This window comes from Mobula hypostoma, chromosome 1 (assembly GCF_963921235.1).
Source record: "Mobula hypostoma chromosome 1, sMobHyp1.1, whole genome shotgun sequence".
Classification (NCBI taxonomy): domain Eukaryota; kingdom Metazoa; phylum Chordata; class Chondrichthyes; order Myliobatiformes; family Myliobatidae; genus Mobula; species Mobula hypostoma.
The window spans coordinates 209,538,600-209,566,115 of record NC_086097.1 but is presented as its reverse complement, the minus strand read 5'-3'; the positions used below and the strand labels follow the sequence as shown (position 1 = coordinate 209,566,115).

The 27,516-nt window shown below is 41.7% G+C and overlaps 1 protein-coding gene across 3 annotated transcripts in view; it reads right to left on the bottom strand.

Moving 5' to 3' along the window:
• The window catches only part of xkr4 (XK related 4), a 327,821-nt gene extending 302,774 nt beyond the window's left edge, over nucleotides 1-25,047 (bottom strand). For all 3 annotated transcript variants that reach the window (XM_063063667.1, XM_063063677.1, XM_063063686.1), the window contains exon 1: nucleotides 24,192-25,047. In XM_063063667.1, the coding sequence (XP_062919737.1) occupies nucleotides 24,192-24,847 (656 nt within the window). In that variant the 5' untranslated portion in view covers nucleotides 24,848-25,047. The remainder of the gene's footprint in view (nucleotides 1-24,191) is intronic.
• Between the last annotated feature and the right edge of the window lie 2,469 nt (nucleotides 25,048-27,516).

Genomic DNA, 27,516 nt, shown 5'->3' with positions numbered 1-27,516 from the left:
CAGATGACATCACAAAGGACTTGCCCGAAAGCTGACTGCGAAAGGTCTGTGTGAAAGCCTTGAATATTCATTCGTTTTTGCTCTCTCGCTCCTTCCACCACACTGTCCATCTCCCACGGCAGCGATTACTGCGAATTGAACTGAACTAAATTGAACTGAACTTTGCGTCACTTTGAAACTGGTCATTTACCCCTAGACAACGATAGAGCTTGATTGATCCTGTTATCTGAATTCTGTGTATATGTATGTTTATCATTGCTGAACTGTTGCATTCATTATCCTTTTGATTAGAGTACTGTGTTGCTTGTTTCTTTAATAAAACTTTCTTAGTTCTAGTAATCCAGACTCCAACTGAGTGATCCATTTCTGCTGGTTTGGCAACCCAGTTACGGGGTACGTAACAGCGGCTACAGCAGAAGTCCACCATCACAGCCACAGGCACTTCAATAAGCAACATCATTTTAAGATGTTTTAAAAAAAACTATCGACACTAAATATCATGACACCTCAGATGTCAGATGTGGGTCACAAATACAGTTCCCTTTAAGAAAAAGAAAAACAGGGATGCCACGCCAGATTACAGGTATGACTATCCTGCTGGTGAATGTAGAGTCTCTGGAAAGTAAAATTAAAGACCTCAGACCAAGATTGTGGCAACAGAGTGACATCAGCTCTGAACTCTCCTTCACAGAAACCTGGCTGTCCCCCGCCATTTCAGATGCAGTGCTGCAGCTCAACAGCTTCACAAAGATAGGACAGCTCAGTGTTTTAAGGGCCAAGGAGGTGGAGCACGGTTTATGATAAACTCATCATGGTGCACAAACATGGTGGTGCTCTCTCAGTCCTGCTCACCTGACCTAGAATATCTAGTGGTCAAATGTTGTCCTTTTTATCTGCCGAGGGAGTTCCCCCTCCAGCTTCCTGGTAGCAGTGTACATTCCACCTCAGGCCAACATCAGGCAGGCAGGCAGGCAGGCACTGGAGGAGCCCAGCAACATAATCGGCAGGCATGAAGGCATCCTGATACCTTCTCTATCATTGTCAGATGTTTCAACCAGGCCAGCTTGAAGAAGTCTCTGAACAACTATTACTAGCATATTACCTGTGGAGCCAGAGGAGCCAACACACTTGACCACTGTTATGCCACCATCAAGAACACTTACCTTGCCACCTTCCACCCATATCACCTGGCTATACTTCTATTCCCAGCATATAGGCAGAGACTAAAGACCACAGACCGCAGCGCCATTATTGTGAACCAAAAAAGATGTGGCCAAGGGAGGCCAAGGAGTGCTTACAAGCCTCTTTGAGTTGGTGGACTGGACAATATTCAAGGATTTATTTACGAGTGTGAATGAAGGCACCACAATTGTCATTGACTTCATCAAGACCTGTGGATGAGTATGTGCCTTCAACAACATATCTGTCATTACCAAACCAAAAGCAGTGGACGAACCAGGATATTTGGAGACTGTTGAGGGCTAGATCTGTGATATTCAAGACTGGCAGTCCAGAACTACACAAGAAGTCCAGGTAAGGCCTATGGAAGGCTATTGAAAAAACAGCTGAAGTTAGAGACTGAATCAGATGCACATCAGGACTGGCATGGTCTGCAGGTCACTACATCCTACAAAGCGAAACGTAACATCATGAACAGCTGTGATGCTTCACTCCAAGATGAGCTCAATACATGCTTTGAAAGGGGAAATAAAACTGTGAATCCCCGTGGCATCTGGTGACTCTGTGATCTCTGTGTTGGAGATCAACATCCAAACATCTTTCAAAAGGGTTAACACTTGCAAGGTGTAGGCCCTGATGGTCTACCTAGTAGGCCTCTGAAAACCTCTGCCAACCAACTGACAGGAGTGTTCAAGGGTACCTTCAGTCACTCATTGCTGCAGCTGGAGGTTCCCACCTGCTTCAAAAGGTCGACAGTCATACCAGTGCCCAACAGCAGGGTGAGTTGCCTGAACAAGTATCGCCGAGTGGCACTTACAGCTACTGTAATAAAGTTGAGAAGTTGGTCATGGCTAGAATTAACTCCTTCCTATGCAAGCCCCTGGACCTAATGCAATTTGCCTATTGCCACAATAAATCTAAAATGGGTGCAATCTCTTTGGCTTTGCACTTGGCCTTGGATCACCTGTACAATAGTAATACCTACATCAGGCTGCTGTTTATTGACTACGCCTCAGCATTCAACACAATCGTTCCTACTGGTCTGATCAACAAGCTCCAAAACTCTCCGGAATTTAGAAGATTGGGGGGGATCTTATTGAAACGTATAAAATTCTAAAGGGATTGGACAGGCTAGATGCAGGAAGATTGTTCCCGATGTTGGGGAAGTCCAGACTGAGAGGTCACAGTTTGAGGATAAAGAGGAAGCCTTTTAGGACCGAGATGAGGAAAAACTTCTTCACACAGAGAGTGATGAATCTGTGGAATTCTCTGCCACAGGAAACAGTTGAGGCCAGTTCATTGGCTATATTTAAGAGAGAGTTAGATAAGGCCCTTGTGGCTAAAGGGATCGGGGGTATGGGGGGGAAGGCTTGTACAAGGTTCTGACTTGGATGATCAGCCATGATCGTACTGAATGGCAGTGCAGGCTCGAAGGGTCGAATGGCCTACTCTTGCACCTATTTTCTATGCTTCTATTTTAAAACCTGGGTCTCTGTACCTCCCTCTGCAACCTGATGCTCGACCTCCTCACTAGGAGATCACAGTCTGTGTGGATTGAAAATAACATCTCTACCTCGTTGATAACCAAACTGGAGCATCTCAAGGATATGCACATTGTCCAATGCTCTACTCTCTGTACCCATGATTGTGCAGCTAGACACCACTCAAAAGCCATCCATAAATATGCCAGCGACACAACTATTGTTGGCAGATATTCAGAAGATGCCTCCTTGTCACACAGGAGTGAGATAGATCAGCTGGTTGAGTGGCGTCACAGAAATAACCTTGCAATCAATGTCATTAATACCAAGGAACTGATTGTGGGCCAGGAGGGGGAAGTTAAGGCAACACATCGAGGGACCAGAAGTGGAAAGTGTGAGCAGTTTCAAGTTCCTGGATGTCAGCATTTCTGAGGATCTATCTTTATATTGATGCAATTATAAAGAAGGCATGAAAGTAGCTACATTTCATTAGGAGTTTGAGAAGAATTGGCATGTTACCAAAGACACTTGCAAATTTCTATAGATGTACCATGGAGAACATTCTAACTGGTTGCATCACTATCTGGTATGGAGGGGCCACTGCACAGGATCAGAAAAAGATGCAGAAAATTGTAAACCGGTCAGCTCCATAATGGGCAGTAGCCTCCCCAACATCGAGGACATTTTCAAATGGCGATGCCTCAAAAAGGCAGCATCTGTCATTAAGGATCCCCACCATCTTTTCATTGCTACCATCGAGGTGGTGGTACAGGATATAGAGATATAGACACACACGCATACAAACTTTATACTTCTTATTGTAATTTACAGTTTTTATTATTGTATTATTATATGTAATTCTAACAAAACCAATTACCGCTGTTGGTGACTCCTGTGGATTTGTTACACTTGCACGACACGCTCTCGACACCAATAATGATTATTCCAAAATAAATAAATAGAACATATGTATTTGATCCTTTATTAATTAGCAAACATATAATTTTGAAGTGATGAAACTTAAGCATACCCAAGTTAAGCATAATTGAGCAATCTGCAAAGATATGACATCCATCAGCCCCCCCACTACAAACTGCTGAGAACAAATCACAATACATAACTAAATCCTATGATTTTACTGCGCCCTCCGCACCCACGTGTCTATTTACCAGATAAACACACACAGAATAAAATACAGAGAGGAAACAGATACGTGGCTCCTAAATTTTGTGTTGCAATGTACTGCTGCCACAAAACAACAAATTGCACAACATATACCAGTGATATTAAACCTGATTCTGTTAAAGACATAAAATTACTATAAATCACAAAAATAAATAAATTGTGGTAAAAAAAGGGGTAATGAGGTAGTGTTCCTGAGCAATGACAAGTCAGTGAAAATCTATGCATCAGGTTTATTAAAAACAGTCTAGGCTGATTTCAGATATGGTTAAAGCAGCTTTCTCATATGACCTTTCAATGACTCCACAACACAAATTTAAAAATGAGAATGGGGAAATCACCAGTTCTATCAAATCTGTCCCTGTCATCAAAAAGTTGACATGAGGCACCAAATTCTTCTGCATGAAAACTCAGTGCAATGATTAACATTTAAATTTATTGTCTGCTAAATATGATACTGAAAAAATTAAATACCTTACTATAAATACTGTACAGAAAATACAGTTTGAAATCAGGACTCTTCCTCAAATTATGAATGCTATTGCAGTTTTCTTCCAGAATTGTTGCATCTTGCTTTCCATCATCACCTAGCATGGCACATAAAGGAAAGTAGTTTCTATCCCCTCCCCTTCTCTCTCTCTCTTTTGCATTCCCCATTTTGGCTCCCGTCTCATCACTTCTCTTCTCCTCACCTCTGTCTGGTGCCCCTCCTTCTTCCCTTTCTTCCATGATCCATTGTCTTCTCCTTTTAGATCTTTATTTTCAGCCTTTTCCCACCATCCCCCCCATCCCCCCAGCATCTTACTTCATTCCACCTCCCCCACCAACCCACCTTTCCTCCACCTGGTTTCACCTAACACCAGTCAGCTTGTACTTCTTCCCCTCCCCTGCCTTCTTATTCTGGCTTTCCTCCCCATCCTTTTCAGTCCTGATGAAGTGTCTTGACCTGAAATGTCCAGTGCTTATTCCTCTCCGTAGATGTTACCTGAGCTGCTGGGTTCCTCCAGTATTTTGTGCACCTTACAAAAGAAAGCACATACGATTTCCACTGCTGGCCAGCTATGTTGGGAAGAGGAAAAGAGAAATACACCAAAGGGAAAGATTCAGAAACAAAACGAAGGAAAATTTAACACATTTTCAATCCCAGATCAGGCTGAATAAGTGCTTGACTCTTCCTTTCAGGTCACCTCAAACTGTAAAGGCAATCATTGATTAATCAAACATCTGCAAAAGAAAGCAGAAAGAATAAAACACCGATTAACAGTAGAAATTAAACTTAACAATATCTTGGAATCAGCATAGTATTGGTGGATTGATTTCTGGGCTGGGAGGGCAATGCTAGATTTGCTTTTCCTTACAGAGAAACTCCAATTAGCAGCAGCAGTGATAAAGGAGATGAAGGAATGGGTCCAGCATGAGCATGATTGCTAAGTACTCCTCAAGGAGGGGTAGCTAGAGTCATCTTAGACAGTGGATATAGGAATCAATTCAAAAACACTTTTTGGGGTGAAAAGGTTAATCATTTTTAATTTGACGCTTAAAAACACAAGCAAACACCGCAATCAAGAATAACGATATGTTTATTAAACAAATAAATTGCTACAAAAGGATAGGGATTAAGGAAAACGCTAAGGTAGTAGTGTCAAGAGGTGAAATTGAAGTGGGGCATCAACAAGGAGCATCTACAGTAGGCCTCACTAACCTGCGGTCCACGTACACCTCAGTTACTGGTAGTGGGTCCATGGCATAAGAAAAGGTTTGAGAACCCCTGATTTAGAGAATCAATGCCTATGTAAATAACATCAGTGGTCAAATGAAGCATCTCAGCAGATAATCAGGGTAGAAGATAAAGAGAAGAATATTACTGATCTGAAAGCCAGTCAGGAAGAACATATATAATAAACAAGACTAAAGCAATAAAAATAAGTAAATTTTTAAGAGCAAACAGGAATGGTGCATGCAACGTCACCCTCCCCCTTCAAAGGAACAAGAGCAATGCAATTGTGGTTGAAGGAGTTTTAAAACTTTGCAGCAAAAGACAGAACGCTACTGACCATGAGACAAATAATATGGAATGTGGTTCGATCATTTCAAGAGGATGGCGAGGTTCCAACCCATAACCCCCATGAGATGGAGATGTTATAATGTACATAAGTTAATCAAGAACTGTAAAAAAAAAGCAATACACTGAGCAAACTGAAGCCAAGATTTGATGCCCAGGCTCATTTACTGGATAAAGAACAGTTAATTACCACAGGAGGGAACCTATTTGCTTTCACCTCTACAGGAAATGGGCATATTTTTTAAATCTGTATTTAAGATTACCTTACCTCCTCCCAGTGGAAACTCTGCCTTAACTTCCTTTGATTTAAGGAGAGAGTTTAATTTCTCTTTACAACACACACAAAATGCTGAAGGAAGTCCAGCAGCATCTACGGAAAGGAGAAAACAGTTGACATTTCACGATGGGTCTCAGCCCGAAATATCGACTGTTTACTCTTTTCCATAGATGCTGCCTGGCCTGCCAAGCTCCTCCAGCATTTCATGTGTGGTGCTTGGATTTCCAGAAGCTGCAGGTTTTCTCTGGTTAATTTCTCTTTACCTCAGTTATCAAAAATATAATTGTGTAAATCCATGACTTGGCATTACTTTCATCAGACGCTTTTTCCTTCACAGCTAAACTGCAGAGTGAATATTCCTAGCATATATTAATCCCCAGATTCTGTATTAGAATCATTTTTCACTAACTGTGTGTTAAGCAACAACTAACTGGAGTTGGTAAATTTACTTAGGATTTTCTGCATTTCAATATAATGGTAATTGCCATTACTGAAAGCACTGAGACTGAATATTGTTTCAATAAGAGGGAATCTTTGATGAACTTCAAAGCACATCTATTTAAACTAATTACAACAAACTTTAAATTGCACAAAGCATCATGCCCCAGGACAACAACGCAGAAACTCTGAGACTACAGCAAAAGATTGGCCTTACTCCTTTCTAAGGCATTGTGAGTAATCCTGAGATAATAAACACTTGAACAGAGTAAAATAATAAAGTTTAATAAGGATACATTTTCAGACTGTCTCAGCTTCCAGATCCAACTTCTAAGGAGTCTCAGTGAACATGAAAGTGATAATTGCTCTTTCATCTTTTAAATTACTAATTACTTGCAAGATGGCGCAAGCTTACAACACTCCCTTGCTCCCTCAGATAGCTCATGAAAATATCACACACATCAAAGTTGCTGGTGAACGCAGCAAGCCAGGCAGCATCTTTAGGAAGAGGTACAGTCGACGTTTTGGGCCGAGACAAAGGGTCTCGGCCTGAAACGTTGTCTGTACCTCTTCCCAGAGATGCTGCCTGGCCTGCTGCGCTCACCAGCAACTTTGATGTGTGTGGCTTGAATTTCCAGCATCTGCAGATTTCTTCGTGTATGCACCATGAAAATGTCTTTTTTTAAACTTATTTTACATCTGTTTTTCACCTTAAATATGTTTCTGGGACTGTTAGAGCCTGCAATTTACAGTTTGGAGACAGCTTGAGTGATCCAGTGCTTTGCTGACACCAAGATTCTGGCATGCAAGCAGGTACTCAGATGGCCTCAACGTGAAGAAATTTCGAAACAGGACGCGAGCTGATATTTAACTCCATTTCACTGATTAAAGCGCCAATTAATCACAATTAAAGCAACAAGGAAAGTTAGGACATAGAGGCGAATGCAGAAGGCGAGCGAGAGTTCAGTACGGACTGCCTTCCTTTTGATCGCTGCCGGTGGAGAAATCTGTGAGCAGCCTATCGCTGGGCAGCTCACTGTGGCATGCAGGTAGGCCTCTCTGCCTCATGTGGTGTAAACTTATCAACTCTTTTGATGAATGTCAGTGATATCTTCCAATGGTATCGTGTTTCTGCGTTTATGGATTGGACTATTGCGTTTATGGACTGTGGACTTATTCAGATTTATGGTTTTTATATTCTTTTTTTTAAATCGCTCATTCCTTTTCCATTTTGTCGTGCAAGGGGAGGGTGCTGGGGGGGGGCGGTGTTGATGTTAGGTTGTGTGCTGTTAGCTTTTTATTTTTGCTTCGTCGTTAACCACTGGCAAAGCTCCAGAGGACTGGAGGATGGTTACTAATGCTTCATAGTTCATGAAGGGTAACAAAGACAGGCCAGGGAACTGCAGGTTGGCGAGCCTAACTTCAGTTGTGGGGAAGTTACTTGAGGGAATTCTGAAGGACAAGATCTACTATCATTTGGATAGTCAAGACTTGATCAGGAATAGTCAGTATGCTTTTGTGTGGGAAGTTATGTCTGACAAATCTTATGGAGTTTTTCCAAAGGGATAACTAAGGGGACAAATGAAGGTAATGCTGTCAATACAGACTTTAGTAAGGCCTTTGACAAGGTCCTGCATGACCGTCTGATCTGGAAGGTTAGGATTACAAGGGATTCAGGATGAGCTAACAAGGTGGATTCAGAATTCGCTCATTTATTAGGAAGCAGAAGTTGATGGTTGAAGGTTGATTCTCTAACTTGAGACCTGTGACTCGTGGGGTGCCCCATGGGTCAGTGTTGGGACCTCTGTTATTCATCATTTATGTAAATGTTTTGGATATCAATGTACATGATATAATTAGTAAGTTTGCTGAAGATTCTAGATTAGAGGGGTTACGAGGAATTGAAAAGTGACCTTGATCAGTTAGACAGTTGTGCTGAGGAATGACAAATGTATTTCAAATTAATTAAGTGGAGATACATTTTGGACAGTCAAACCAGGGTAGGATATACAATGGATGGCTAGGCACTGAGGAGTGCTGTGAGCAGAAGGACCTGTGAGTACAAGTGCACAAAAAATGGCCAGGAGTGAAAATGAAACTATTTCACTACTTCAACAAGTTAGGGACTACAAAGAATTTAAAGGTATCAACAATCATCTTGAAATTATAATGAAAACAAAGATTTGAAAGATGCAATTATCAAAAGCACTACATGGCAATCCATTATCTACACTGATTTTGTTCATTTACTCTTAATCAAAACAATGTGGAGCATTCACTGGATTAATTCCTCCATCAAAAACTATTAGTAAGGAACTAATACACAGTTTAATAGTACTGTAGTAGCATTGGGAGTGTTCTAATTTGTTCCGTATTTTATTGAAATACAGTACCTAATTTGCTACCCAGTTAAATGGTAGTTTGGGTAGCATCTACAGGAAAGAATGAACAGCTGATGTTTCGGGCCGAAACCCTTCACCAGAACTAGAAAGATGAGAAGTTAGACTAAGAAGGTGGGGGGAGTTTACCAATCAACTTCCCAGCTCTTTACTTTGCCCCCTCCCCTCTCCTGTTTTCACCCATCACCTTGTACATCCTTCTCCCTTCCTCCCACCATCTTACCCTGACTTCTCATCTTTCCTTCCAGTCCTGATGAAGGGTCTCAGCCCAAAAAGCCGACGGTTTACTTTTTTCCATAGATGCTGCCTGACCTGCTGAGTTCCTCCCACATTTTGCGTGTTGCTTTGGATTTCCAGCCTCTACAGATCTTCCTGTGTAAATGTAGTTTGTCTTTTTTATACAATTTTAACTATTTCCATGAAACTTTGGCCAATTTGGTAGCCACTTAATTAGGCCAAAATATACCTATCCCTGTGTGTTCCAATTAACTGGAATTCACTGTATAAGGGAGAATTATGGATTGCTATATACTGAACAATACTGTCAAAGAGCCATATAAATGCTTGTACAATAAACTGAACAAACAGAGGACCCAGGAGAGCATGAGTGGGTCGGATGGGAAGAAGTTAATTTGCATGTGCTAAACTAATCAATGCTAAGAAGAAAAATATGACAGGCACTGATATATATTTTCCTTGAAACTGAGACATTCATTGTTCTAAAAACAATTCTGTATCTTGGATTCTCCTTTAATCAAAATCATGCACTATTGTTTTTGTCTGTGGTTCCTCTTTAATTGCAATATTCAAATGAGCAAATTGTTTACTTGCTAGGCAGCACGCTTAAACATTTCTCTGAAGATTCTTCAAGTAGCAAGCTCGTTCCTTTGATACACAAGCTGCACAGTTTCCAAGTTCAGTCAGACCCATATCAACCAATCATGTTGTTCTGATCCTTTTCTACAGTAATGTGGTTAAACTTGGTGCATGCAACTTCCAATAAATCAAAGCCATGGAAGCTTGCTACTTTCTGCATGTTAATGGCACCTGTGCAAGATTTCAGCTGCAAAAAAAAACCCTGGATCAAAGCTACTTTTTCCTCCACAATTCTTCTCAACATTGAAGAGTCAATGTCCCTGAAAAATCTTGAGGGCAATGCTGATTTAGGCCAAGTCTTTATGTTTATTTAAGGCTGAGGTTGACAGATTCTTGATTGGTCAGGGCATGAAGGGATATGGGGGAAGGCAAGAGACTGGGTCGGAGAGGGAAAATGGATTAGCTATGATGAAGTGGTGGAGCAGACCTAGTGGGCCACATGGCCTAATTCTGCTCCTATACTTTATGGTAATAATCATTTTCAGTGCCAACCTGAATTCAGAAAGCTATTAAGATATATTGTATTTGTATCTTATGGGATTGGTTTATTAGCTAGGCAGCATAGTTAAACTACGGACAGACTCCTATAATTTGGTGTCCAATTGCCTGGAAATCACGATCCTTAAATGAGTATTTATGTTGCTGGTACTGACTTAAAGTTCCATTTTGTTCAGCAGACTCACCAGCTTTAATATTAAAAAGGTACTGAAAGTAAGGTTTATAATTTTGAACATTTGCTTTCACAATATTTTTAAGTATATTAATCAAGTGATTAAAAATAATTCTTATGTTATTTAGTAAAAGGCTGAATCATGTTCTTTTTCGTGTCCTCCTTCCAAGTGACCTATCCTGGATCCATCATATAAATATAATTGCGAAGAATGCACGACAGCACCTCTACTTTCTCAGGAGTCTGCGGAGGTTCAGTATGTTTTTGAAAAACTTGGCAAATTTCTCTAGATGTGTGATGAAAAGTGCGTTGACTGGCTGCTTACAGCCTGGTATGGGAACTTCAATGCCTTTGAGTGGAAAAATCCTACAAAAGGTAACGGATTTGGCCCAGTACATCACGGGTAACACCCTCCCAACCACTGAGCACATCTACATAAAATGCTGCCGTAGAAAAGCAGCATCCATCATCAAAAGATCCTCACCACCCAGGCTACTGCCATCAGGTAGAAGGTACAGGTGCCTCAGGACTCGCACCACCAGGTTGAAGAACAGTTACTACCCCTCAACCAATAGGCTCTTGAACAAAAGGGAATACTTACACTCATTTAAAGATTCTGTAAGATTGTTATTTCATGCTTGTTATTTATTGCTATTTATTTATATCCGCATTTGCACTGTTGACAATTAATTCCTGATGCTTACAGTTAGTTCTATAGATTTGCTAAGTATGCCTGCAGAAAAGGAACCTCAAGGTTGTATGTGGTGACACGAATGTATTCTGAAAATAAATTTTACTTCAAACTTTTATATCTGGTCCCTTAGAATACCTTCCAATAACTTTCCCACTACTGATGTCAGGCTTTAGCTTCCTGGTTAACCATAGAGCCTTTCTTAAACAACGGAACAACATCAGCTATCCTCCAATCCTCCAGCACCTTGCCCGTAGCTATGTATGTTTTAAATATGGCCCTCAATTTCTGCACTATCCTCTCACAAGGTCCGAGGGAGCACATTGTCTGGCCCTGGGGATTTATTCACCTTAATTTGCCTCAAGTCAGCAAAACACCTCCTCCTCTGTATTGGGTCCAGGATCTCACTGCTGCTTTGCCTCACTTCTATAGACTGTGTCACTGCCCTGAGTAAAGAGAGATGCAAAAAAGTCCATTTTAAGATTTCCCCCTTCGCTTTTGGCTCCATGCATAGATTTTCATACCAACTTTTCAGAGGACCAATTTCATTCTTTCCTATCCTTTTGCTCTTTAACATATCTGTAGAACTCCTTAGGATTCTCCTTCACCTTGTCTGCTGGGGCAACCTCATGTCTTTTTTTTCCACCCTCCTGATTTCCTTAAGTGCTCTCTTGCATTTCATATTGTCTTGAAGGACCTCATTTGTTCCTACCTGCCTATACCTGTTATACACCTTTTTCTTAACCAGGGCCTCAATATCTCTACAAAACCAAGGCTCCCTAAACCTGTTATCCTTGCCTTTTCTTCTGACAGGAACATACAAACTCTGTACTCTCAAAATTTCACTTTTGAAGGCCTCCCACTTACTAAGTACACCTTTGCCAGAAAACGGCCTGTCCCAGTCCACACTTGCCAGATCCTTTTTGATACCATGAAAATTGGCCTTTCTCCAATTAGAATCTCAACCTGAGGACCAGACCTATCCTCTTCCATAAATACATGTACCTTGAATCTAATGGCATTATGATCCCTAGATGCAAAGCGTTCCCCAGCATAAACTTCTGTCACCTGCCTCATCTCATTCCCTAATAGGAGACCTAGTATCACACTCTCTCTGGTTGGGACTTTGGCAAACTCTTTCCCATCCAGCCCTTTTACAGTTTGGGAGTCCCTGTCAGTATGTGGAAAGTTAAAAGTTACCTATCACAGTCTTATGTTTCTTGCAACAGTTTGTAATCTGTCTATGAATTTGCTCCTCCAAATCCCATGAAATATTGGTTGGTCTATAATATAATCCCATTAATCTGGTTAAACTTTTCTTTTTCACCATTTCTACTCACGAAGCCTCACTAGATGAGCTCTCTAGTCTGTTCTGATTGAGTACTGCTGTGACGATTTTCCATGACGAGTAATGCCACCCCTCTCCCTCTATAACATCTAAAACAACAGAACCCCGGAACATGGAGCTGCTAGTCCTACCCCTCGTGGAACCAAATCTCACTAGTGGCCACAAAGTTATAATTGCACATGCTGATCTATGTCCTAAGATCATTAGTCCCACCATGCTCGACATCTGAGTTCCTGACTTTGTTCAGCACATGGATCTTTCTCCACGACCACTCCACTATCTGTTCTGGCACTGATTCCCATCCCCCTGCAAATCTAGTTTAACCACCCCCCCCCCCAAACCCCACTATTCAGCACTGGCAAACCTTCTCACTAGGATATTAGTCCCCCTCCAGTTCAGGTGCAAACAATCTTTTCTGTTCTCCTAACCCCTATCACTATAGCTCAGCTCTTCTACCTGCTTCCCTTCTGAGCCACAGTGTCAGACTCAGTGCCAGAGACCTGACCCCTGCGGCTTTCCTCTGCTAGGTCAATTCCAACACCCCACCACCGCAGCAGTATCCCACAGCCACAGAGGTACACTGCACTGGCTGCCTATCCCCCATCCCTCTCTCCTGACGGTCAGCCAGTTACCCGTGTCCTGAACCTTGGCTGTAACTAACTCTCTATACGTTCCATCTAGCACCCTTCAGCCTTCCGAATGATCAAATTTCGCTCAGTTCCCTCTCCAACTCCTGAACACAGTCGGTCAGAAACTGCAACTGGATGCACTTATTGCAACAGTAGTCGTCAGGGTCCCCAGAGGTCTTCTCGGTCTTCCCACATCCCGCAAGAGGAACGTTCACCTATCCTGCCTGGCATCCCCACTGCTCTAAATGTGCAATACAAAATAAAGAAATAAATAGTGAAAAAATAAAAATCTACCACCTGCCTAGCATCCCTTTGCTAAAGCTTTGATGAGCCAAAGCCTCAACTCCCCACTCCAACACTGACCCACTCACACAATGGCCGCTCTCCTCAAAAAGAAACTCATCTTTATTGGACCTCCCAAGTGCCTAATTATGCACAATCCAACATCTCCTCTGTGGCATGCAAAATGCCTTGCTCGCTTTTTAAAAAAAAAACTCTTCCCCCTCCCCCAAGTAATCCAGTGTCTCCTCTGTCCTGTGGCACACAAAATGTCACTTTGACACCAGAACACTTTGAAGAGATGCACCTCCAATTTTGCTCACTGCCGAGGTCTATGGAGAACTTTACATAACTGCATAACTTAACTCAGCTGAAAAATATTAGAATGATACAAGGCACACTTCCGCCATCTTGTTGTTAATTCAGAATGCTATCCATATTATTGCAAATTAGGAATCCCCCATTTCTTCAGTAATCAAGAAGTGATCTAGAAGATCCTGCCATCTGGCTATATTACATCTTAATAAATCAGTACTCCAACTTTCAGCTCTCTCTGCCTGTCCTTCAGGGAAATGAATGCTGTGCAGACAGTGCAGGAAGGTCGGGCTGTGTTGAAAGATTTGCCAAAGTGTGTTTAAATGGCAGGTGTTTGCTTGCTTCTGTCTCGTGTTCTTAATTATTATTTGTGAAGATTACTAATTTTCCCATTTCGAAGTCACTGATACATATTGAATTTTCTGCGTTTGGGATGGTACTTGTTTCAAGTGATACAAATGATATGATGAAGATCAGAGTTGATAGACACTCCATGCCCCTCATCTCTCCTGGCTTATAGAAAAGAAAAAATGACCAGATCTGACCAGAAAGCATGTGTAGCAGCCCTGAAGAGCCTTAAGCAACACACATAAAAGTTGCTGGTGAACGCAGCAGGCCAGGCAGCATCTCTAGGAAGAGGTACAGTCGACATTTCGGGCCAAGACCCGTCATCAGGACTAACTGAAGGAAGAGCTAGTAAGAGATTTGAAAGTGGGAGGAGGAGGGGGAGATCCAAAATGATAGGAGAAGACAGGAGGGGGAGGGATGGAGCCAAGAGCTGGACAGTTGATTGGCAAAAAGGATATGAGAGGATAATGGGACAGGAGGCCTAGGGAGAAAGAAAGGAGGGGGGGAACCCAGAGGATGGGCAAGGGGTATAGTGCGGGGGACAGAGGAAGAAAAAGGAGAGAGAGAGAGAGAAAAAGAATGTGTATATATAAATAAATAACGGATGGGGTATGAGGGGGAGGTGGGGTATTAGCAGAAGTTTGAGAAGTCAATGTTAATGCCATCAGGTTGCAGGCTACCCAGACAGAATATAAGGTGTTGTTCCTCCAACCTGGGTGTGGCTTCATCTTTACAGTAGAGGAGGCCGTGGATAGACATATCAGAATGGGAATGGGACATGGAATTAAAATGTGTGGCCACTGGGAGATCCTGCTTTCTCTGGCGGACAGAGCGTATGTGTCAGTGAAACAATCTCCCAGTCTGCGTCGGGTCTCGCTAATATATAGAAGGCCACATCGGGAGAACCAGATGCAGTATATCACACCAGCCGACTCACAGGTGAAGTGTCGCCTCACCTGGAAGGACTGTCTGAGGCCCTGAATGGTAGTGAGGGAGGAAGTGTAAGGGCATGTGTAGCACTTGTTCTGCTTACAAGGGTAAGTGGCAGGAGGGAGATCAGTGGGGAGGGATCGGGGGGTACGAATGGACAAGGGAGTCGCGTAGGGAGCAATCCCTGCGGAAATCGGGGGGGGGGGAGGGAAAGATGTGCTTAGTGGTGGGATCCCGTTGGAGGTGGCGGAAGTTATGGAGAATTATATGTTGGACCTGGAGGCTGGTGGGGTGGTAGGTGAGGACAAGGGGAACCCTATTCCTAGTGGGGTGGCGGGAGGATGGAGTGAGAGCAGATGTGCATGAAATGGAAGAGATGCGTTTGAGAGCAGAGTTGATGGTGGAGGAAGGGAAGTCCCTTTCTTTAAAAAAGGGGGACATCTCCTTCGTCCTGGAATGACAAGCCTCATCTTGAGAGCAGATGCGGCGGAGATGGAGGAATTGCGAGAAGGGGATGGCATTTTTGCAAGAGACAGGGTGAGAACAGGAATAGTCCAGATAGCTGTCAGAGTCAGTAGGCTTGTAGTAGATATCAGTAGATAAGCTGTCTCCAGAGATAGAGACAGAAAGATCTAGAAAGGGGAGAGAAGTGTCAGAAATGGACCAGGTAAACTTGGGGGCAGGGTGAAAGTTGGAGGCAAAATTAATGAAGTCAACGAGCTCGGCATGCGTGCAGGAAGCAGCACCAATGCAGTCGTCGATGTAACGAAGGAAAAGTTGGGGACAGATACCAGAATAGGTTTGGAACATAGATTGTTCCACAAAGCCAACAAAAAGGCAGGCTTTGAAGAGCCTTACATTGTTTTAGTGACATCTACTTTGCTTCAAATTGGAATTGTAGTTTAGAGGTATAGCAAGGTAACAGGCCCTACCTAACTATATCAAAAGGGGATATCATTGTAAAAACATAACTCTGAGACACTGAAATCCCAAAAATATTTTGCACCCCTTGGCTCTGTACAATTTTCCAACCTATGACATCTTGTAAAAAGAAAGCCTTTCCATCTGTTGCATACGGTTCCAATCCTGGTACATTAGAAGATTCTGCCGCAGAGAAAAGAATAATATGTATTGCAAGAGATGCAATATTGCCAAGAGAAGCAAAAATTCATAACAGTCTATACATTACCAGATTTGATAAAGTGAAACATGAAATACTTCAAAAATGATTGAGAGAAAAGAAGGGTGTCACTATGATAGCATTATAGCTGGCCTCATCCTCCCATCTTTTCCCTGTAGTTCTGCAATATTTTATTCTGTGAAGTACTGATGCAATTTAAAAGTCACAATTGAATAATCCTCCACCACAGTGACAGGCAATACATTCTAGAGGCTAACTACCTGCAGTATATAAAAAAAAAGTATTTTCTCATGCCACTTTGATTCTTTTGCAAATCACCGTGAATCTTCCTACCAGGTTTCTTGACCCTTCCACCAATGGGAACAATTTCTCTCTATCAACCCTGTTGACATCTCTTGTTATTTCGATAGTTGGTGAACAATTTCCAGCTGTTAAGAAGCACACAAACTGATTTGGGCATCATAACTGGTATCTGCAAACCTTCAGAATGCAAATAATTAATCCAGATAAGTGTGAGATATTACAGTTTGGAAGCTCAAACCAGGGTGAGACTTATACAATAATGATAGGACCCTGGGAAGTGTTTTGGAATAGAAACAAGTATGAATGCAAGGGCATAGTTCACGGAAAGCAGCATCTCAGGTAGCTGGGGTGTGAAGAAGGCATTACGCATGCTGGCCTTCAATCAGAGCACTGAGTATATACGATGTTGGTGAGGCTTCTCTTGGAGTGTATACAGTTTTGGTCACCCTCTTATAGGAAAAATGTTATTAAATTAGAAAGAGTGCAGAAAAGATTTACTAGGATGTTGTTGACTTGGAGGCTACACAGATTAGGACTTTATTCTGTGGAATATAGGAGATTAAGGAGTGACCAGATAGAGGTATATAAAATAATGAGAAACACAGACAGGGTGAAAGCAAAGTCTTCTTCCCCAGGGAGGAACTACTAAAAACAAGGCAGCATAGGTTTAAGGTCATACGAAAGGGTTTTAAAAGGCTCATCAGTTGCAGCTTCTTCATGCAAAAGATTGTGTATTTGGAATGAATTAACAAAAACATAATGGTTGAGACAGGCACATATTAGCAATGCTTAAGTGCCATCCAGATAACTACATGCATGGGAAAGGTTTAGGGGAATATCAGACAAAGGGGGGCAGATGGGACTAGCCCAGTAGGTTGCACAGCTGGTGTGAATGAGTTGGGCCAAACGACCCATTTCCATGTGTGAGCTCTATGACACTACTGATGTACCATCATTTACACCCTGCCATAAATAAAAATGTGAACTAAATTTCAGTCAGGCTCAGATTCAATGAATTGACTGTAGCAAACACAAACTTCCCTCACATGTATCTTCAACTTGGATATCATCTTGCAGCATCTTGTCACAATGTGTACAAAGCATGTTACCCTTTTGTGTGAATATTTCCTATGCTTGGGCAAATTCATGTTTAGTAATCATCCTTGATGCGCCTAGGTCATTTCTATCTTTTCCTCTGCTACCATAATTTAAAAGACTTGTAAATAAAATGATCTGTTCTATTCCCATTCCTTACTTCCTCCAACTAAGTCAATCCACAGTTAAAGTGCTGAACAGTGCACAGGTTGTAACATTTTAAGGTGTTTACTGGGTGATGCAGAACCACCATTATTACAGGCTTTTTTTTTAAAATGGTTGCTCTCTGATGTTGCTCTTTCCTAAAGTCCAAAATTAAAATAATGGCAGGAGTTGGCTGCCATCTACAATGCTGTAAATGAATAATTAAAAGAGAAGATAAAGAGTAATTACTTAAATCTATAGGTGATTCAATACTAACCACCTTGACTAGGTGCCCAAATTAACCACAAAAAGTGATCTAATTCATGTTGAAAACTTCACTGCATTTGGCCAGGAACTGGTCCTCTGCTCAGAATGCAAAGGTCGGCTGGGGCTGGAATTTAAATCAATCTTTTACAACAGATGAAACACTAGATTGTATGTTATCAATTTGTTAGCTCTGACTTTTAGCTAGCAAAACGTTCCTCTCTATTGCTTAATTGTTTAAACATATTATGTAATTCACCCAATGTTAAGGAAAGTGATTTTGTTATTTAGGCTCAGTTTCTCAAATAACTTCCATCAAATTGATGAGGGGTTCAATTATTGAACCAATTCCCCTGTGCTTTTAGATCTCTCTTTGTTATTGCAAATGAACCATCTCTCCAACTAACTGAGAACTTGTAAAATATGCAAACTAATGTGCATATTTCATACTTCCCCTTCACCACCTTGCTGTGAAAATGTAATTTCCAAATTTCATTTACACATTTTCACAGAGTCCACTTTATTCAGTTTTAATTCTAAATTTGGAATTCATTTTGATGATCAGTAAAGACTTATTTAATTAAATGCTTTCTGGAACAGGTTGACATATTACGGTTTCGAACACAAAATTTAATTTCTTTGCATTATCTATTATCCTATGTGCAATGTCATAAAATCTCAACCTTTTTATTATATGATCTACTACTATTCAAATTTACCAAACAGGCAACAATATCAATTGCTTCACCCACCAGTTTATGAGAAAATGTTACAATCAAAAGAAAGTTTTTTTTAATGCTGTTTATTTGTCTACATATAGGACACAAAAGTCACTTTGCAGCTTATATTGTACAATCACCTGGAAAAATGTTTCTCCAGCTTACCAGAAAAAAAAGGCAAATATGACACTTTAATAAAAAGTGATCAGTTGCATTTAACTAACAGAACATAAAGAGAAGATGGAACAAGGTACAAGTAAGTAGCTAACATAGAAAATCATATACAATACAAAAGTAGGAATGCATTTATGAGCTTATTGCTGGGAAAGATAAGTAATACTACCAGATAAAATGACAGCACATAGGCTTCGGGTAAAGGGGAAGAAATTAAGAAGCGATATTAGGAGAACTTCACCCAGCTTAAGTTCCTAAAAGAGAGAGAGGTTGAAGCAGGGTCACTTACCCCTTTTAAGAAGTGTCTAGAGATGAACACATGAATCACTTGGGCAAAGAAGACCAAATAATGTGTGGTGAGTGCTCACAAGTCAGTGTGGATGAATAGGACGGAGTTGCTTATTTCCTCACTATTATTCTATCATCTCTAATGCTAAAGATAAAGTTAGACAATAACACATCCCATGAAAATTTAAAAATGTATGATTCATGTGAAAAATTGCTGATCTTAGGAGTAGGTCTACTGCTGAAATAGATCTAAATAGACATCATCTCCTTGGCTATCTCTGGAGCATCTGGAGAGTAAAGACACCCATGTTAGGCTATTACTTACAGACTCAGCTCTGCCTTCAGTACTATAATTCCAACCAAATTCATCTCTAAACACCCTGACCTGAGACTCAACACCTCCCTTTGCATCTGGATCCTTGACTTCCTGACCAACAGACCACAATCAGTAAGGCCAGACATCAACAACTCCGTCACAATTACTCTCAACATGGGTGACCCACAAGGCTGTGTCCTCACCTCCCCTACTCTATTCCCTGTACACTCACAACTATGTCACTATAATCTGCTCTAACTCCGTCTACAAATTTATCTCCATTTTCATCTATCATCACAGTGGGCCATATTTCAAATAACAATGCATTGGAGTGGAGGAAAGAGACAGAGAACATATCATATGGTGTCATGACAACAACCTTTTCCTCAATATCAGTAAAACAAAGGTATTGGTCAATAACTTCAGGAAGGAGGGGTGGCGGTGCACATATTCCTGTTTATGTAAATGATACTCAGGTAGACAAAATTAAAAGCTTTAAGTACTGGGAACGAACAACACTAACCACCTGTCCTGGTCCAACCACACAGTAGCCACAGCCAAGAAACTTCATTAGCACATCTACTTCCTCAGGAGGCTAAAGGAATTTGTCATGTCCCCTTTGACCCTCACCAAATTTTAATCAATGCACCACAGAAAGCATCCTATCCGTATGCATTACAGGCTGGTATGGCAACTGCTCTGCCTGTGACCACAAGCAACTCTAGGAAGTTGTAGACATAATGTAGCTCAGCAGGTTACATAAACCAGCCTCCTCTCCACGGGCTCTGTCAAAACTTTGCACTGCCTAGGTAAAGCAGCTGACATAATCAAAGCCCCTACCCCGCAACCGCCCCCCCCAGCAGTTCTCTGTTTTCATGCTTCACATTAGGCAGAAGAGACAAAAGCCTGAAAGTATGCACCACCAGACTGAAGGACAGTGTCTAACTTGCTGTTACAAGCCAATTAAACAGCATCTTAGTGTGATAAGGATGGACTCTTGACCTCACAGTCCATCTCCTTATTTTCTTGCACCTTATTGTCTGCCTACATAGCACTTTCTCTGTAACTGTAATGCTTTGCTCTGCATTCGGTTAATGTCCTACCTCATACTATCTCAATGCATTATTGTGGTGCAACGATCTGTCGCATGTTACGCAAGACTTTCCACTGCATTTCAGTACGTGACAATAAATTAATTTACCAATTTAGTCCCTTTTAAACACAAACTATCAGCCAATAAATTAAGCAATATTTAGGTACTGAGCACAAAGAAAGGTTATATTTATGAAGTTCATATTCCCAAATACTGTATAGGTAAAACAGAACACTAACAAACTGACAGTAACAATAACATTGGTAAAATCTCTACAGGATACCTGCCAAAAAAAAAAAAATGCTTTCTTAAAAATCAAAACAGAAAATGCTAGCAATACTTAGCCACTCAAATGACCTGAAAGTCTATTTTTCACTCCACACCTGCTACCTAGTTTGTTGAATGTTTTCAGTAGTTTCTATTTCAGGTTTTTGCTACTGTGGTTTTGTATAACTCTAATTAACAAATCAATATGGACATGTAAAATGAGAAGTTATTTTACATAATTAATTGATTGCTAAAGCACTGATTCAAAATCATGGGAGTAATTGTTAACTATATAAAAATATTCTGGTTCAATAACTTATTAAAGTACAATGTGTGAGCACGTGGCCAAGTGGTTAAGGCATTGGACTAGCTACCTGAAGGTCGTGAGTTTGAGCCCCAGCCAAGGCAACATGTTGTGTCCTTGAGCAAGGCACTTAATCACACATTGCTCTGCGACGACACTGGTGCCAAGCTGTATGGGTCCTAATGCCCTCCCCTTGGACAACATTGGTGTCATGGAGAGGGGAGACTTGCAGCATGGGCAATTGCTCGTCTTCCATACAACCTTGCCCGGGCCTGTGCCCTGGAGAGTGAAGACTTTCCAGGCGCAGATCCATGGTCTTGCATGACCAACGGATGCCTGAAATAACAATAAAAGGTTCTTAAGTTTAAAATTTATTTGCTCACAAACTGTTCAAACTTGCTGAACCACAAGCCTTTCAGTTCATCATTTAACTTAAACTTTTAGTTCACTGAAACATTTACCTACAAAACTGCCCAAGCTGCTTAAAAATATTTCATCCATAATTTTCTATAGATTGACCAAATCCCCCAGGTATTAAAACTAGGCCAGATGAGCATAATTTTTTTTTGTGGCAGAGGGAATTACTCAGTGGAACTGCTTTTATGTATAAGTGATTAATGTGCAAGTTAGTTTGTTCTGCATTCTATGATCCTATACCGCAGCTGTACAGAGGGTTTCTAGTTTCTTTGCCAGTATACAATTGCACACAAAAATATATGGATTTTTTGGGACATCTGCCTATCAAAAGTGAACCAAGTATTATAAAATCAAAGAGTAGATTTCCCATGCTTGTTGACTTAGCACTGATATCATTATTCCTGATCAAAGTTTAGCAGATTGTATTTGTTACTCTTTTATGCATTTAGAAATATATCCATACATTTTCTAATGCATGAAAAAGCTGGCTTTGAAACTGAAGTACATTTGTGATTATGGCATGAGGTTTTGTAATGTATCACCAGTCAAGTGATAAATTATGTTCCACTTCTCAGCTGATCAACAGTGCCACAGAACTGTGGATCATGTCATAACTGGTAGACAACAATTACATCACACAGTACAATTATACCCTAATGGTCCATGATGTGAAAAATCAGTTTCACACACAACCTGAGTAATGGCTATTGAACAGCTAGAATACAAAATCGAGCAGCTGTGCCTTGCAAATGTGCTTTCACTTGTGAAATTAGTTCACGCCACAAATCAGTTATGAACCTGCTCTTTCAAACTTATGAAAGGGTAAAGGTGATGTATTGAGCTGCCAATTATATCTTCAGCTCATTTCAGAATTGTCATTATCTGTCTTACTTTTTTTTATTTACCACCATTCAAAGCCAAATTACACTCGCACTAAATTTCAGCTTCCGATCTGCTAAATTAGAACAGATTCTTACTGTACATTAGTGTACACCATATATTCACAGTCTTTGTTTCCACAAGTCCAAAATTTTACAGAAAAAATAATGAGGTCACATACAGAGTTGTAGCTTATCACGGAGAGGACACGTGGCAAATTAATTTAAACAGTCTGACTTATTTCTACAGTTAGTAGGTGCCTTTAGACTACTTTTGCTGTTTAATCTCAAATCTGCAATCGGTGCAGAGGCAAAATGCACATTCAATTCCTTCATGAAAATCAGAAAGGTTCAATCTTCAGACGGTTTTCTCTATTTTCTGGCACTACTTTCAATGATTTTTGGTAATGTTTAAGAGTCCGCCGAATATGCTGATTGGAGATCAGAAGCAGCTGTCAACATTAATCATTTAAAGAGGTATGTTCTTCTAAAGCTTGCACGTTAGCTCCACCACAATACCATCAAACTCTGGTCTTACTCAACAGTTTGAACGATCAGTCCTTAACTGATCTGCCGACTGTCAACGCCTCAATAAAGATCTTTGTCCATCCCACAGACAACTTAATAAATAAAACCATCTCGGTAAGATAATTTTAACTAAACACGTTGATCTTTCCTTTTCCCAAAGAAACGTCGAGCAGCGCGCCGGCTATTTTCAAAACTGTAGCACAAACAGTGCGCTGATTTGTTTTCGCTGAAGTCCTATACTCACGAAATGCAATGCATAATCTAACACAGAGTATAATCACAAAATTACTGGTTGACTGCAAACGAATTGAAGTATCCAACAACAATAAACAAAGAAACAGTTTTACAAATTATAGGGGAGCTGTTTTCATTATAAGAGGCGCCACAGTTAAAGTGGAAGCCACGCACCGGCCCGTTTAGAACGACGATGCTATCTCCCAACTTCAGTTTTTGTATATATTTTAAAAAGGGTGTATAAAATTGGTTGTCTGCATGTTGAACAGTGAGCTCAGCGTCTTGACTGCATAACATTTTAAAGTATAGTTCTTGTCAGATATACTGTCTGCACAAAAATAGCTTTTTCCTTAAGAGGTTGTGTATTCTTGATGCACTCTTCATTCAGCCACCAATTACTATGACAAATATTTATAATAACTATTACTGCAATGACATCCACATTTATTATTAACCTCTCAAAACTATCAGCTTAACAATGATGGGTCTGAAAAATCTACACTGGCAAGAGGCGTGTTTTAAAATGGACTGTCTGCATATTTCAGAGAACAGACCGAACGTAACATCTGAATTTATCGGGTTGCAGGCATGACAACATTTTTAAGATGCTGCAGAATTACACCATACAAACCAATGCAGGAATCAGAAGAGCTGCACTTGTCGCCAACCACCTCATTTCAAATACGTATTTATACACACCGACTTCATGCTTAAATAGTGCACGCCTACCACTTACAATTAGCATCCGAACATTGCTGCATTTGCAGGAATATGTTACCCAGACTCTGGCATACGAACAGAACTAGTATCGGGACATGTGTGGTCCAAGGGTCTGAACCGCAATTACTGAAGTAGATTTCCATTTGTTTTATTGAAGGTGCTTTACCTTTCCCACATCTACAACGTACTGAATGCAAGTTACCTCCAGAGCTGTCCCAGCTGAAGGATGTGGATGACTGACTGTAGAAACCAGATGCAGAAGGAACACGAGGATGCTTTGCTGCCTTTGCTAGTGTTAGTAGTCCTGGTGCTCGGAGACTGCCTCTGTGGGGATCGAGCATCGGTCTCGCCCACCCCACCGGCGCAGCTCAGCACCTTGCCGTCCACCGGGCTGCCGGTGTGGACGCCGGCCCCGCTGTCGGCGCTGAAGTCGTGGATGAACCACCTGAAACTGAAGACCTGGACGACCAGCGAGCCCAGCACCACGAAGAAGAGAGTCAATGCGAACCACCAGTAACGGGAATGCAGGTAATAGTCCACGGCCAGCCACACGTCCGTGCCAACGTCCGAGAAATACACCGTGACAGCGGCCACGATCCACAGGCCGTCCCACAGCGTGTACCTTTGGTGCTGGGCGAAGCGGAGGCAGCGACCCCGGCACAGCCCGGTGCAGCACCGGGAGGGCAGCGCTGCCGAGTCGGGCTCGGGGCTGCCCCGCTCCTGCTCCTCCTCCTCCCGCTGTTCCTGCCCGTGCTCTTGCCGCTGCCCGGAGTTGGTATGCTCGGAATTCTGCAGGGGAGTAAAAGCCACGTCGCTCTTCTTCATCATCTTTAACAGCCCGTCCGACTTGGCAGCCATCAGCCTCGCTCTTCCTTCTCTCCACACCCCCTTCTCGCTCTCCTTCCCGCTCACCTCTTTCTCTCTCTCCCTCTCCCTCTCTACTGCCAATGAATAGGGCGACCTCCACTTCCGGTGTGTGAGGCTCGTTATCCACCGCTAAACTTCCGCTATCTCTTTATTGATGGAGAGATCTGCCCATTTGGAAGAATAAAGGGACTCGAATGACTCGCGCTCAGTGGGCATTCGCTCAAACTTTGGCTCTGAAGGTGGATCTCCCACCTTCCATGCTCCCGCCACACGTGCTGGCTGACTGATCAATTGCAACATTTTCTTTCTTTCAGAATTAATGTTACTCCAGAGCACGATTGTAACTCTAATTATCATCATCCTCCTACAATATTTTCCAAACGCACGTTCTGCACTTTTGATCTGAGTGCATCCTTTTTCCTGGGGGCTGGTTAAAACATCTGCTGCACTCTTGATCCCGAGGTAACTTTCCCCATAGGGCGTATTAGTTCTTTCACGCCTAGTTTATTAATTTAACAATCGCCAAAAGTTAGGCAATATAACAGAGGAAGCAAATTGTTCATTAGTATCACAATAAAATAATAATTGGCATGACAGGTAAGATAACATTGTGGAATAAATATGGGCTGGTGCAATTTAGGAAGGTTACCAGTAAAAAAATATTGTTAAGCCTTGATATTCTCCCAATAGATGTCGCTAGCATAGATAATACCTGATTTTAAGCATGCTCGAGAGATTTCTTACGGCCATACATTTATCTCTATTTTGATCTTTAGACCTTGATACTCAATCCCTTTAAATTGATTATACACAATTATACAAGTTTATGACGAGTCAAACATAATGGAAACGCCAAAATCTGAAAACAAACCTGAAGGGAAAACTGGAGCGAGTAAGCAGATAGCCCAACAACTGTGGAGAGAACAAATGAGCAAGTCTTGGGTGTGGACCCGTTATGAGAACTGAGAATATTACGGAGAAACAATATTTTTAAGAAAAGGTAAAGGGAAAACCCGGGCTAAATTCAGGAAATGAAATAAAACGAACTGCGAACAGCTTAAGTTGTGAACGTAAGAGCGTAATGACGGCAGAAGTGAAATTTTCCTGAAGCAATAGGAAGCCAAACAAGACATGAGACACCAAATGAGAGAATATCAGAAGGCGCTAGATGGAAGATGAACGAGCAGAAAGGAAAGCCTGAAACAAGTGACGCAGTAGAGCAAGCTGCGGTCACGCACTAGAAACGGAAAACCAGATGGGCACCTGTCCTACAAACCAGCCTGCCAGAATCTTGTGTCAATGGCAGATTGCTACTGCCCCAATTCGATCTCCTCTTCCTTCTAAAAAGTATTAGGTGCACATTTTTCACATTATTATCAGAAAGAAAAATAATTAAAGGGTCGCTGTGTCAAAATAAAGGGTGGGTCGTTTAGAGTTGACATAAGGATAAAGGACGGTGACTGTAGAATTCTCTACGTTGGAGGCCTGTGAAGGATCAGTCATTAGTTGTGTTCCAAATTGCAACTGATGTTTGAGGAAACAAGGAAGGTGGGAGGTCGCATGGTGCTGAGATAAACAAAAAATCAGCTATGACAATGAATGGAGAAGCAAAATCAAGAGACTGGTTGGCCTAGCCTGCTGCTGTTTCTCCAAGATTCAAGATTGTTTCTCACCATTCTTCAGTAGACCAGTGTAATAGAGAACAAAATCATTGTTATTCCGAATCATGCAGCATTAAAATAAACACGGTAAAAACCTAAAAAGCACAATAAAAATAATGAACACAATAATTATATGTATAAAAGCAATCCTATAAAATGAAATGTACAAGTAACTGTGTGGCCATATATGTAGAAGATTAGCTTAGGTGCATAGATGATAGCAGATACAAAAAGTGACACTAGGCACAGGAGTATCTGTACATATGGTGACTGGCAGGCGACGATAAGGTGACAAAGTGTCTCTTAGCAAGAGGAATTCTTCTAGATGGCAGCAGGGCACATGAACACACAGTAGGACGGTGACTGGCAGTGTAGGGATGAGGTGTGGAGTGTAAGTGTAAAGTGAGAGGGGGATAAAGGGTGCCAAGAGGCTAAGGAGAGCAGTAGTTGATGTGCAGGTAGTGGTGGTGGTGGGGGGTTGTGGTGTGGGAGGAGGTGTTGATCAGCCTGACAGCTTGGGAGAGGTAGCTGGTTTTGAGTCGATTGGTCCTGTTGTGGATGCTGTGTAGCCTCATCCCTGATGGGAGTGGGACAACCAGGGGAAACTAATCACAAACATATCTGCAGATGCTGGAAATCCGAGCAACACACACAAAATGCTGGAGGATTTTTGACACAGAGTCTGTGTGGAATGCACTGCCGGTGATGGTGGTAGGGGCAGATACAATAGGGTCTTTTAAGAGACTCTTAGATAGGTACACGGAGCTTAGAAAATAGGGCTATGAGGTAGGGAAATTCAAGACAGTTTCTAGTGTAAGTTACATGGTCGGCACAACTTTGTGGGCCGAAGGGCCTGTAACGTGCTGCAGATGCCTCTGTTCTGTGGTCTATGTTCTAACTCAGCAGGCCAGGCAGCGTCTATGGAAAAGTATACAGTCAACTTCTCGGGCTGAGACCCTTCAGCAGGACAGGTAAGCAGGGTGGGTGGGATCCTTCATG